Raw genomic sequence first — 13,383 nt, forward strand, 5'->3', positions numbered from 1 at the left:
TCTGGTTTTTGTACGATCAGAGAAATACAGGATCAGGATAAGCATAGAGGAGAAAATAGAAATAGAATTTTTTTTTTTTTTTAAGACAGATTCATTTATCTTGAAAACAAAAGTAGAAATGAAAAAGAGCTTATACTTTTTTTGATAGGAGTTTGAATGAGATTCATAATTAAAAAGTCAATAAAAGCAGGGAAGAGGGGAGAATTTTCTGGGTTTCAACTCAATAATTCAACCAACCCACATACAGCCTTGATTGAGATCGCTGCCATTTGCGATCCTACTCGTATCACAGAGTAAATAAAAAAAAGATTAAAAGAAAGGGGGAGGGGGGAAAAAGGAGGAAAAGTGAAAGCAACATCTCATGTTGAAAGCTAAGTCCGAGTAGGAATCAAATCTCACATAACAAAGATTTTTGGAAGCATAGTCGAGATTAATTAGTGCGGGCTTCTGTGCTTTACAAGTCAATATTTGGAGATAAAAATGGGAAATTTATACACATGACCATTGCGGTACTTGACAACGTAAGAAGGCATATGATCTGATCAAAAGTGGTGTTGGTCTGGGTGCAGAATGCCGCCGGTTCTTTTTCTGCCACGTTGCCATAGAAAGTTGAAAACTAGTGGTGGCTGCTATTGGTTTCTGGATCTGCCGGGATTGTCGGATGGTGTTGTTTGCCTTTAAGGAAAAAGAAAACAGTATTATTAAGTGAAAGTAAATAAAACATGTGTATACCGTATACGTAAGTGATAGGATATTGATGAGGCGAATATGCGGGAAAAAGAGGAATTAAGTAAAGGGGTGGTGACTGGTGAGGTGAGTGCGGGCGTCGGGTCCGAGCCACCTGGATGTGGGTGACACTATGATTATTGAAGATTCATAATTCATCCTGGTCGCACCGCATGCTCCCTCCAATTAAAAATGAAATGAGATTCGACACCGGGGAAGTAAGTGGTCAGTGGTCGCCACTCACCACACCCAACATTAACAATAAAGCTACTACTCCTACGGCCCTAGCCTCGTCTTGGGTGGAGGCTCGTGGCTCATGCTTTTCAATTTTCACTCACTTTCGTCGGTGCTTGTCACATCACCCCTGCCCTCCAATTTCAGATTCCTTGCTTCATACCCTACATACATAAATCGTTCCCTTATTTCTTATTTTGTTGAATTGGATCGAATCAACCCACATAGAGCGGAAATCCAAGTCCAATTTTGCATTTGTTTTCAATTCCGCACCTCTACATACATTTAATAATGTGAGTATGATTGGCCACTTAACTCCATCGTGCCTACTCTGTTGGAGTGGAAAAGATGGATTGTAATTCCTAAGCACGAAAACAAGTGGAACAAGTAACAGGTGGAGACTTTGTCGTGGGTAATAGGCAACGTGGCCGACCACCGACAGGGCCTGAAGTTTAGTAGTCCATTATTTAAGGAAATCAGGGCCTTTGGATCCTCTATAACAGAACAGAAGGGAAGATCAGCTGTTGCAGCCGTTACTGTTAATTGCCGATGCAGAGTTTGTTTGTGACTTTGTGTGCATATGTCACTGCTCTGAATAAATAAATCTGTAGCTTGACCTCCGATGCAGCAGGATTTTGTGCCCCCATACTAAACCTGGCCAATATATTACTAGGAATGAATATTTTCGTGGGGGCGTTCACTTTATGACTACGTATGCACTTGTATTTGTTCTTGGCATCCTTCGGAAGATCGTGGAGCCAAGGAAGAACATTTTTTTTTATACAATGTTTGAATAATTAATTTTCCCAAAAGCCAAATTTATAGGATTTGATGTCATGCTTTTCAACAAAAAGTAATATTAAACATCCTTTAATAATATTAAAATAAAAAATTAATCATAACCAATATAAAATCTTTGATTTTAATCTATAGTATTATGTGTAATAAATTTATCATGTATGGGATGAGTTATTGCCATTTGTCAATCTATTTAGAGGGGTTAAAACTCATCTTCCTTTACTTAGTGAAGTGCCATAATTATTTCTTAGGCTAAAATCATTTAATGATTAAAAACCTAATTAACCGGTGTGTGGATCTCGCATTTTTCATTATGCGTTTCCCACTTAATGGTGAACTCGCTTTTCATTTGATGAAAAATATGATTTTTTTTTTATTAGAAAATACTTGGAGTCGTCACTTACTTTTTTTTATATTTAAAGGTAAAACAAAATAAGAAAAAAAAATTCTAAATTTGATTCCTTATTTTGAGAAAAAAAAACATATTTATAAAAATCGAGCTTGATTTCAAGGGTCAGATTACCTATTGGGAATATATGATAAAATATCGAAATACCCCTCTAAGTCCCTAAAAATGAGTCTTTACTAAATAAAGTGATGCAAATATGACGATTAACAAATAAATCAATTAATACTAATAAATAATCATATACGAAAGTCAATCATACATGGAAAATAATAAACAAAATAAAAGCGAAAGCGTACCTTAGCAGCGAATAATAATGTGCAAGCAATGCTCTCCTTAAGTAGGAGTTTGTTTGACTTCAAGCTAACTTTCTCTACTCAACTTAACCTCTTTGAATCTTTTTCTTTGAAACGCGCCTCACTCAGCTCACCACCCTCTTTTCTCTCACTGTTCTCTTTGTTTTACTCTTCGTCTCTCCCTCTATTTTGTTCCTCACCGCCCCCTCACTCTCTCAAATCACTCTCTTATATCATCCAATTCACCCCTTTGTTCTTGCTTCCCATCCAAGCCTCCACCAACTCTACTCCTCCCCGTCCAAAGACGTCTCCATCCTAACCACCACCATGCCAAGGTGGCAACGTCCTTTGCTACGCGTCCCATGTAACTTGCTCACTCGTAGAGGTCGTCCCCCACTCCTCCAAACGAAAATATCCAGCTCACCCCTGGTAGCCATCAAGCAGTGGCAAAAAAAGTCAAGATAATGCCCCATAAAATGCAATAAATAATAGTAAGCAGAAAACAAATGTTCTTGGTAAAAAAAAGAGTCTACTCAGTGTTTGGTGTTTATTTTTTTTACTAAGTAGTAGTTAAAATATTTGACCTTTTTTATTAACTTAAAAGTAATTTGTTAATATCAACTAATATAATTAAAATAAATTTATTATAATAAGTTCGATTTAATTATATTGATTAGTATTAAAAAGTTATTTTTAACTAAATTAATAAAGTGAAATATATTAACTTTTTTATATTTAAAAAAAAAAAAAACAAACACCGTTATTATTTAGTGACTTAAGTGAAATTGTTATTAAATTATTGCTTAAAACTTATTACTTATTTTTTTTAAGTGTTAATATTGTTTAGTAACATTAACTTAAAATTTATTTTAAACCATTAAATTATTATATTTACCCTTTTTAAATTTTAACTAATATAATGTCATTGATTTTAACTCAAAATTTTATATTAATTTGAAATAATAGATTTATTCATAAAATATCTACATTTAAAGTATTTTAGCTATATAGGACAAATTTAAAATAGTTGTTATAAAAAATGAATAATATATATGGGGTCATGATTGTTAAATATATTTCATTATACGTAGATAAATAAAATAAAAAATAGAATTAAGAATAAATGAATTATTTTGACTTAATACTTATACTCATTTTTAATTTTAAGTTATCATATTAAATTATTTTACTAAACATACTTAAATTTACTTAATAAGTTAAGTTTTATTAAGTCACTTTAATTCTTGAGTTGATCTACTAAACACCCTAAGGATCAAAACCCAATGATATAAATGATAATCTCTAAACCCAATTTTTTTCCTAAACTTTTTGTGGGGGCATGACACATGGGCTTAGGTCCTGGGCTTGGGCTAACAGGCTGAGCGGCCCAACTCATCCAACCAGTATGTACCCATCCCAAGTTTGGATTTAGATGATCCATGAAACTCGAATTCATATTAATCATTTATTTATTAACGTTGTTTTTAAATTTTGAATTTAAAAAGTAGGCGTTACAGGAAGGCTTCGAAATAATCATTTTCACCTTTTAAGGAATCTATTTGTATCTTAAGAATAAGATTAGTCCCCATTTTTAGTATATCAATCATTTCTAAAGACAATTTTTTTTTTATTATTAAAATATTTCAACCAACAAAAGTATGAATTATCACTTCCAAAATTTGCTCATCAAATCATGAAAATATTTTTCTCTTCCGGGGAGAAAGTTATAAATGCATTTCCATAATTCTACATACTCATTTTATTTTTATTTGTGTTTAATGGTCTTTGAAAAAAATGTATTTCCACACATTCATGTAAAAATAATTATAAAATATAAACTCTCTAAAAATAATTCAAATTTTATACATTCACTTATCAAATATTAAAAGATAATACTTGAATTATTAAAGATAATACTTTTGACAAAAAATATATGAAATGTTAATTATTTTTACATAACGGTTTAAAATTTGCGTTTTATAAACTTGAGTTTCTATTTTATGATTTTTTTTCCCATAAATTTAAATAAACTAAAACCCTATTTTAAAGTCAATTCATCAAATATAACAGATACGGATTTTCGTTGTTTATCATTGGTAAATTTGAAAAGTAGTGAATGATATCATTTTTTTCATTTGATATATTTGTTTAAGTTTTGGTTAAATACATTTAATTTTTATTAAATATATTTGTTTAACTCAAAATAAGAGAAGTATTTAATAAAATTTCAAACTAGGAAAACCTTAGAAAAGATAAATAAAATTAACCAATTTGATAAAGTAAATAAGTTTTATACGTTAATTATTTTATACAAGAAATAATGACAAAAAAACCCTAATATTTTACACAAAAAAAATCAAAGGACATGTAAAAATAAATAAAAAAAGAGTTGACAATAAAAATTTCAATAAATTTGACAATTTTCTTAAGAATATTATTTTTATAAGAATTATCAAAATTTCAAATATGGAAAACCTTAGGGAAGATAAGTAAAATTAATCATTTGACAAAATAAATAAGTTTTAGAACTTAATTATAAAAATAAAAAAAATATTGACAAAAAACCCTAAGATTTTACAAAAGAAAAAAAAGAAGAAGTAAAAATATAAAAAATATAGAAAAAAACTTCAACTTTTATAAATAGGTTTTATCTCCACTTATTTAAAAATATTTTAAATTATGTACACATTTTCACAACTCAAAATAATCATTTATTGAAATGATCCTTTTAAAGACACCCATTGACAATTTATTTTTAATATGAGAACTAATTTAAGATTAATAAAATATAAAAATTAAATATTAACTTTCATTTAATTAAGACACTAATGGAAAATATAGATATCAAGAAAGAGATGAAATATATAGTGGGAGAAAGTGTATATATTTTTTAATTTTAAAGTTTTTTTTTGTTTTTTATTGTAATTAATTTTTATGTATTTATTTTAAATTATAATTTTTATTTTTAAAATTTATTTATTTTATTGTTGATATCAACTAACAAAAATTTTATTCAATTTTATTAAAACAATACGAGAAGATAAAAGAATTTATATAATGCTAGATCTAAAATCATTATTAATAAGACAATTAAAAAGATTTTATTTATCACTTGAAAATCTTAAAAAAAAAATTCATAATAATTTGTATATCATATTATATAATAAAATTTTATAATATATTTATATGTAAAACATTTTTATCAAATTAAAATGATAAATTAATTATGAATAATTTTATTTAGTATTATATGGTAAAATGATATTTTAGGAAATAATTATTTGACTTATGAAAAAAATGTATGCATTTTAAAATATTTTTAAATAAATGAAGATAAAATTATTTTATAAAAAATGATTTTTTTCTATATTTTTTTAAAATTAGCGAATTAAAACCCATTTTTTTTATATAATTTAATTACAAATCAATTATTATTTAACTAAATATACAAAGGAAAAAAAAGAATTTCGAAGAGAAAATGCCTTAAAAATATTATTTAGTAAAATATTAAATACAAAATTTCCATAACTAAACGTAGTCATAAATGGGCATTGGATTTTCTACTATCCAATGAAGCTCTGGATTAGAAAACCCCAGATTTGGGCAGGTCAGACACTTCAATTTTGACTCTAATAAATATTTTTACTTCCTTCATTCAAAAATTATTTTAATATTAATTTGTTGGATTAGACTATTTATTATTTAATCCTCGTTTTATTTACACGTGTCTTTTTTATTTGAAAGCCAAAGTGGAAATGAGTAGATTCACTGTTCACGTCATCCCTCTATGCACGAAACCACGGTCAAAACGTTGAAACGCAGCTGAAGACGGAAGTATCCCGGGTTTTTCTCAATAGTACGGTAATTTAAAAAAGTTATGCTTAAATTATTGTAGTAGAAGAAGTAATTACATATATATGGTAGTTTTTGCCATCTAGGAGAGAGGATTTGCCGGGAGAGAGGAGAGAGGGTGAACGGATAAATTTTTTTTTAAACCAAAATCATCATTTCAAAAGTCAAAAGGGAAATCGTCTCTTGAAGAGACGAGTTCCATGAAAAAAAAAATTAGTATTTAAAAAAATTCCCCATTTACAAGGGAACTCGTCTCTTGAAGAGACGAGTTCCATGAAAAAAAATATATATAAAAAAAAAAAAATTCCTCAAGGTATATATTTTTTAAAAAATTCCTTAAAAAAAAAAAAAAAAAATTCCACAAGGGGAACTCGTATCTTCAAGAGACGAGTTTCCCATGGGAAATTATTTTTTTTTTTTTAAAAAAATTCCCAAATTAAAAAAAAAAAACAATTCCACAAGGGGAACTCGTCTCTTCAAGAGACGAGTTTCCCATGGGAAAAAATATATTTTTTTTAAAAAAATTCCTAAATTAAAAAAAATAATAATAAAAATAAAAATTCCACAAGGGGAACTCGTCTCTTCAAGAGACGAGTTTCCCATGGGAATTTTTTTTTTTAAAAAAATTCTCAAATTATAAAAAAAAAAAAAAAAAAAAAAACAATTCCACGAGGGGAACTCGTCTCTTCAAGAGAAAAAAATAAATAAATTTGGGGAACTCGTCTCTTGAAGAGACGAGTTTCCCATGGGAAATTTTTTTTAAAATATTTTTTTTAAAAAATAATTCCCAAATTAAAAAAAAAAAAAAAAAAAAAACAATTCCACAAGGGGAAGGACGAGTTTCCCATGGGAATTTTTTTTTTTTAAATATATTTTTTTTAACAAAATTCCTAAATTAATAAAAATAAAAAATAAAAAAAACAATTCCTCAACCATGAAAAATAATATATATATATATTTTTTAAAAAATTCCCAAATTATTATTTAAAAAAAAAAAACAATTCCTCCAGGGAACTCGTCTGTTGAAGAGATGAGTTCCCGTGGAAAAAAAAAATATTTTTTTTAAAAAAATTTCCCAAATTAAAAAAAAAAAAAAAAAATTCCTCAAGGCAACTCGTCTTCAAAAGACAAGTTCCCATGGAAAAAAAAAAAAATTTTTGAAAAAAAAGTTCCCAATATTTTTTTTTATATATATTTTTTTTCATGGAACTCGTCTCTTGAAGATACGAGTTCCCTTGTAAATGGGGAATTTTTTTAAATACTAATTTTTTTTTTTCATGGAACTCGTCTCTTCAAGAGACAATTTCCCTTTTGACTTTTGAAATGATGATTTTGGTTTAAAAAAAAATTTATCCGTTCCCCCTCTCTCCTGGCAAATCCTTTCTCATAGGTGGCAAAAACTACCATATATATGTAATTACTTCTTCTACTACAATAATTTAAGCATAACTTTTTTAAATTATCGTACTATTGAGAAAAACCCGAAGTATCCCTCGCCTCGATTTATTCTTCTCTTTATGAACTATGAGATGGCCATTCTAACAACCGTGACACAACATGGCCATATTATGAGATGAATATAAGACTTCGTATATAAATAATCTGTCAGGAGTGGAAAATTGAAGGCCCACATGGGACCATGTGATCCATGCAGGCCACTATTTTGCAGAGGACCACAAGTGTCCATGTAACGTGCCCAAGACCGAGAAAACTATGGCATTCAAAATCTTAGAGTAAGTGACAAACTTGTAGCTTTCATGACACTGTGTGGTGTTTTGTTTTGCAATTTCACAGTTTCCTTCAATTATTATTCAGACCATGGCTTCTTACTTCTTCCTCTAAAACCAGTCTTTCCTTTCCTGTTTCTTGGAGGCTTACTATCCAAACGCATCCTTTGATATGGATAATAGCCCCGCACTCCTCAGCCCAAGTCCTCCCTTCCCGCCTCCTCCCAGCCGGAGCTCCGAATCCGATGGTTGGTCCGCACTTGAATACATAGTGTCGTTTCTGGCTCTAGTCACCATACCCACCTTGATTTACACGTTCTTTTTTTTCTTGAAGTGCCCTCCGATCCCGTCCCGGCGACACCACTGGCGATCAGAGGCATTCCTCGAGGAATTGAGCAGCAGCGGCGGTGGGAATACCGATAATGCGGAGGTGATTTCTGATATCAAGTACCGAAAGGATACCCACGTGATAGACATCGGAAGCGAGTGTCCGGTGTGTCTGTCGGAGTTCAACGACGGCGAAGAAGTCCGGCAGCTGATGTCGTGCAAGCACTTTTTCCACGCTCCTTGTATCGATTTATGGCTGCACTCCCACTCCAATTGTCCGATTTGCCGCGCTTCGGTTCCTCTCAAGCCCTCTAAAGTCTCGATGCCTTCCCGCGAGGAAGATCGCCGGGAGGCTTCGCCGGATTCAGCCAGATTGCCGTAACGGAAAAACTGGTTCCGGCATCTTCCCCCTCCTCTTCTTTTCTTTTTGCTCCTTGTTTGGGAGTTGGGTCTGGGGCTGTTGAAGAGTGAGGAAATCAGGCCCAAGTTGCCTGATGCTTTGGCCCAAAGTGAGTTACAATTGAAATGGGCCCCATCTATAGTTTGGAGCTTTTACTTTAACACATATATGTACACGGTCTGTTTCATGCGGTGTGAGTTGAGTGGTACTTTTAATTTCTATTTGCCTTGTACTGTCAATTTGCTAATAATTTTGGCGCTTTAGATCTACTGCATATTGATGAGTATAACGCCACCGGCGGAGGTTGCGGAGATGGAAAAAGGTTTCCCAGGTGCATTTTATTTTGATATTTGGAAAAACCAAAATAATAAGCCATTTTGAATCTTTAGAATGTTTTTTTATTTTTTATTTTTTTTTATTTTAATATTTTAATATGAAAATCATAAATAATCTGCTTTACAGAAAATGTTTTTTAAAATTATTACTAAAAGTACTTTTTGTAATATGTTTTTCAAAATTAAAATATAGCTTTCATCCAGGGTGGGCAGTATGGTACAACTGGCCATTTAGAAAAGTACTTTTGAACTTTTGGGGATATCAATTCCCACCTAAAAATATATGAAATTCCAGTTTATAGCATTTCAGTTTTACTGATTTACTAAACAGTCCCCACATGTCATGATGTGGCGTATGGTGATTGGAATATCAATGAATTAGGTTGAAGGCCAACGTCAACGGGTGCACCAGATAATAACCGACAATTTTTGAATTAAAAGATTTCCATCTTTCATTTCATTTTTCTCTCTGCAACCACTTCTACAGGACAGGGCATTCAGCTTCACATTCCAGGTTTTCCAGCTAGGGTTTTGTCGTTGCATCCCAAGGCATTGATCCAAAACCCTAGTCCTAGTTTACCAATGAAACGAACTCAACCTCGCATTTGTTTTGATCGGAAATGGTTCCCGCCTTTGATCTTCGGCTCCGTACTCTCTCTGATTCTACTCCTCTCAGTCTCTCTAGGCCGCGTCAAATCTTCCTCCAGCACTGATTTTTCAAGATTCGATCCGAAATCAACAGTTTATGAGTCGAATTTCGGTTCTGAGAGTCGGTCGGGGCTTCCCAAGCTGCCGAGGTTCGCTTACATGATATCGGGCACGAAAGGTGATGGTGCGCGTCTCCGGCGAGTTCTTCAGGCGGTGTATCACCCGAGGAATTACTATTTGTTGCATTTGGACCTCGAAGCTTCCGATGCTGAGCGCCTTGAACTTGCTAAGTATGCGAAGTCGGAGGCTGTGATTAAGGAATTCAAGAACGTGATGGTGGTTGGTAAGGCGAATTTGGTCACGTATAAAGGTCCGACGATGATTGCATCTACGCTTCACGCCATATCCATTTTCTTGAAGCAGGCAAAGGATTGGGACTGGTTTATAAATCTCAGCGCTTCAGATTATCCTCTCATGTCCCAGGATGGTTCGTTTTTTCTTCATATATATGTAGCTAGAATTATATTGTTCTTTGGGTTATTCTCTTTTGCTATCAATTTTGCTGGGGCTTCCACATTGTGGTGATTCAGTATTATATAGGATTTAATTATTGTACTGTTTGTATGAAAAATAATGTGGTTTTGATTGTGGGGTTTTCATAGTCCAATCCTATAGGGGTTAAGAAAAATGCTTCTCTTTCTGAGAACTTGTACAGAGAACTCATACTAACTGATGCAGATTTTTCATGTGGCTGCTCAAGAAAGTGGAAGGTTTTATTTACGCTATTCTGATATATCAAGTTTAACATGATATGAATAGTGGAAGTTCTATTACAGTAGGCAAAACATTTTAGTTTCTTATAGCTTGGATGGCACCATGCCAGGTCGAGGTTCTGTCATAATAAAATTTCTATTTGTGACACAAGTCTTTCAATCTTTAATGCATGAAGAGCAGAATGGTTTTGGAGTGAAGAAATCATTTAATATAGTAAATTGCTGCAACTTATGTCAGAACCTAAATAGATGCTCAAAACTTATTAGTTTTCTTTTTAGATCCTTTGAAAATGGTATAACAGTTTTTCTTTTGCTTGGAGAGATTCTAGGAAGCTATATTTCCCAATTACAGATGAACTTATAGATTTCCCATATGCATGTCCATGTATATGGCTTGGCTAGCTCTACAATTTTGAAAATTGCTGTATTTCACCACATAAAGCATATTGGTTTGGCTAACCTTTCTATGTATCTTCTTTTTCTCTTTATTCCAGATCTCCTGCACATTTTCTCATACTTGCCTAGGGATCTGAACTTCCTTGAGCACACAAGTAATATTGGTTGGAAAGAGTGAGGATGCAATTCATGCCATTGAACCTGTCTTCATACTGTTACCTCTTGTGTTTCTGGTTTCTTTATCTGCCTATACAGATGTAAACTTGTTATCAATTTTTCTTCTTACTGTATGTTTGCAGGTATCAAAGGGCAAGGCCTATCATTATAGATCCAGGTTTGTACCATTCAAAGAAATCTGGTGTATTTTGGGCTAAAGAGAAAAGGGTTATGCCTGCTTCTTTCAAGTTATTCATGGGTAATGTCTTCTCATTTGTTTTAGATTGCCAATTTGCTTTCTGTTCATTTTTTTTGTTTTCATTTGGTGGATTATTTCAGTGTTTTTATGCATTGTTTCATTACACTTTCATATATGCTTTCCAATTGAATTTGTGAACTCTTGAACCAAATATAGTGATTGATAATTGAATAAAAAATTGTTGGAATTTGCTCATCATTATGGGAAGTTGAACAAGGGAAGTGATTGCAGAGTTATTCTGCTTTAGTTTTGGGGCAGAAGATTGACAACATGATAACAGATTCCATTTTTATCCACAATGAAGGAAAACAATTAAAAAGTGGTTTCAGAAAATACCATGTATTCAGAACAATTTTCAAAAACCTATTTTGGGAACAAATGACAACCAAATGTGTTTTTATGTTTTTTTATTCTCCAAAATAGTTATTGAGAACAGTCCCCAAACATAGTCTTTGCTTTCCAATATTTTATGATAACTTCAATAATTTGTGGCTGTTCTAATTATGACTTAAGCCCCTTGATAACCAAGTAAGTTGGAAGACTATAAAGGCTGTAAGTTTATGGTACTGATCTTGAAAAGTGGAAATGCAAAGTGATCATTAGCAAGTTATGGTGCAGGAGTTTTTTCTTGCCTTGGCATAATACAACATAACTTGTTTGTCTCTCTTCAGTAGACAATGCAAGTTCAAGATATCCTTCAATAGCTGAATAAATACTGAAGGATGGGCAAATGAATTTTTTATTGTGAAGCTTAGTTTATGAAGACCAGTCAGGATTTTCTGTTGTAGATATTCGGGGTCATAAAGTAACATATGGTGCTACAGATTGTTTCTAAAAGAGAGATAAAGATATTAGGTTCTTCAAGCTTGTAGCCTCTTTCTTTGAGTTCACTTACATGTCAATCTAGCTTTTTAAATTTGATGCTTGGTGTTATTCAATGTCATCTGGTGTAAAAAGCTGCTGGTTTACAAATTGGTCAAGCTGCTTCTTGTTGGGTCGATCCCTTGATCATAAGCGATGGCCCTTCTAGTCCTCCCAGAAAACCTGATGCTTGTGGCGTGTCAGTCACTGCACCCAATAACATAGAAATTCAACCTTATCTAAAGTATGTTCTGTGGTTCTGTTCGCTTATTACCACAAAAATTTACCTTTGGTTTAGAGCAGGAAGGGCCATTTGGAGATGATGGACATGGAGTAGGTTGAATTACTTGGCTATCACTTTAAAATGAAACTGTCTTGCCTAAGCTTTTGCTTATTATTATTATACTGATGCTTTAAGTCCTTTCTGATACTGGATTTAATTTGAACTGTAAATTATTCATCTCCAGGTTCTGCTTGGGTGGTGCTGACAAAATCATTCCTTGAATTCTGTGTTTGGGGCTGGGATAATCTCCCCCGTACTCTCCTCATGTACTACACGAATGTCCTGTCATCACCTGAAGGCTACTTTCACACTGTTATCTGCAACCATAAAGATTACCAGAACACCACAGTCAACCATGACTTGCATTATATAAGGTGGGATAACCCTCCAAAACAACACCCTATTACTCTAACAGTGGAGCATTTCAACGATATGGTCAATAGTGGTGCCCCTTTTGCTCGTAAGTTTGCCAAGGATGACCCTGTTCTCAATAAGATTGATAAGGAGCTCTTGAAGAGATTGGATGGGCAATTTACTCCTGGGGGTTGGTGTGTTGGAAATTCTGCTAGTGTCAAAGATCCTTGTGTGGTTTATGGAAGTCCAAATTCCATTAAACCAACTGTAAATTCAAGGAGGCTTGAGAAACTGATAGTTAAGCTCCTTGATTTTGAAAATTTTAGGTCTAAACAGTGTAAATAGTTCTGTAATGCCCCAAATTGTGCCAAAAGTTTTCGTGCAATCATCCCTGGAACATGGTCCAGGCACCAACTCATGTAAAATCCACGGTTTCAAGAACATTCATGGTATAGCTGCATTTGTATAGCCTTCAGTTATGGGTTGAGATGATGTAGGAGTTAAACAACAGGGTGATCTACCATCATGTCACTGATAAACCTTCAATCAGAA

General features: G+C 32.7%; 2 protein-coding genes across 3 annotated transcripts; both read left to right on the top strand.

The window, feature by feature from the left end:
* Positions 1-8,191: 8,191 nt before the first annotated feature.
* Positions 8,192-13,316, top strand: LOC117920344 (beta-glucuronosyltransferase GlcAT14C). 2 transcript variants are annotated; one of them, XM_034837808.1, is made up of 6 exons: positions 8,785-8,875; positions 9,031-9,097; positions 9,589-10,236; positions 11,017-11,092; positions 11,218-11,333; positions 12,662-13,316. In XM_034837808.1, the coding sequence occupies exons 1-6, from the start codon at positions 8,861-8,863 to the stop codon at positions 13,174-13,176; spliced, it is 1,437 nt and encodes a 478-aa protein (XP_034693699.1). In that variant the 5' UTR covers positions 8,785-8,860; the 3' UTR covers positions 13,177-13,316. The 2 variants fall into 2 exon arrangements, with proteins under 2 accessions (XP_034693700.1, XP_034693699.1); XM_034837809.1 differs by lacking the exon at positions 9,031-9,097 and having other exon boundaries at positions 8,192-8,875.
* On the top strand, positions 8,196-9,035 carry LOC117920347 (RING-H2 finger protein ATL33-like). The gene has a single exon (XM_034837813.1). The coding sequence runs from the start codon at positions 8,212-8,214 to the stop codon at positions 8,746-8,748; it is 537 nt and encodes a 178-aa protein (XP_034693704.1). The 5' UTR covers positions 8,196-8,211; the 3' UTR covers positions 8,749-9,035.
* Positions 13,317-13,383: the final 67 nt, after the last annotated feature.

This window comes from Vitis riparia, chromosome 8 (assembly GCF_004353265.1).
Source record: "Vitis riparia cultivar Riparia Gloire de Montpellier isolate 1030 chromosome 8, EGFV_Vit.rip_1.0, whole genome shotgun sequence".
NCBI lineage: Eukaryota > Viridiplantae > Streptophyta > Magnoliopsida > Vitales > Vitaceae > Vitis > Vitis riparia.

What these genes read in the sequence shown, in the direction of transcription:
- LOC117920344 (XM_034837808.1), top strand. An exon ending in GATGGAAAAAGGTTTCCCAG is followed by an intron (nt 9,098 to 9,588) that starts GTGCATTTTATT and finishes CCACTTCTACAG; the next exon opens with GACAGGGCATTCAGCTTCAC. An exon ending in AGTAATATTGGTTGGAAAGA is followed by an intron (nt 11,093 to 11,217) that starts GTGAGGATGCAA and finishes GTATGTTTGCAG; the next exon opens with GTATCAAAGGGCAAGGCCTA.
- LOC117920347 (XM_034837813.1), top strand. Translation starts at nt 8,212, where the DNA reads ATGGATAATAGCCCCGCACTCCTCAGCCCAAGTCCTCCCTTCCCGCCT.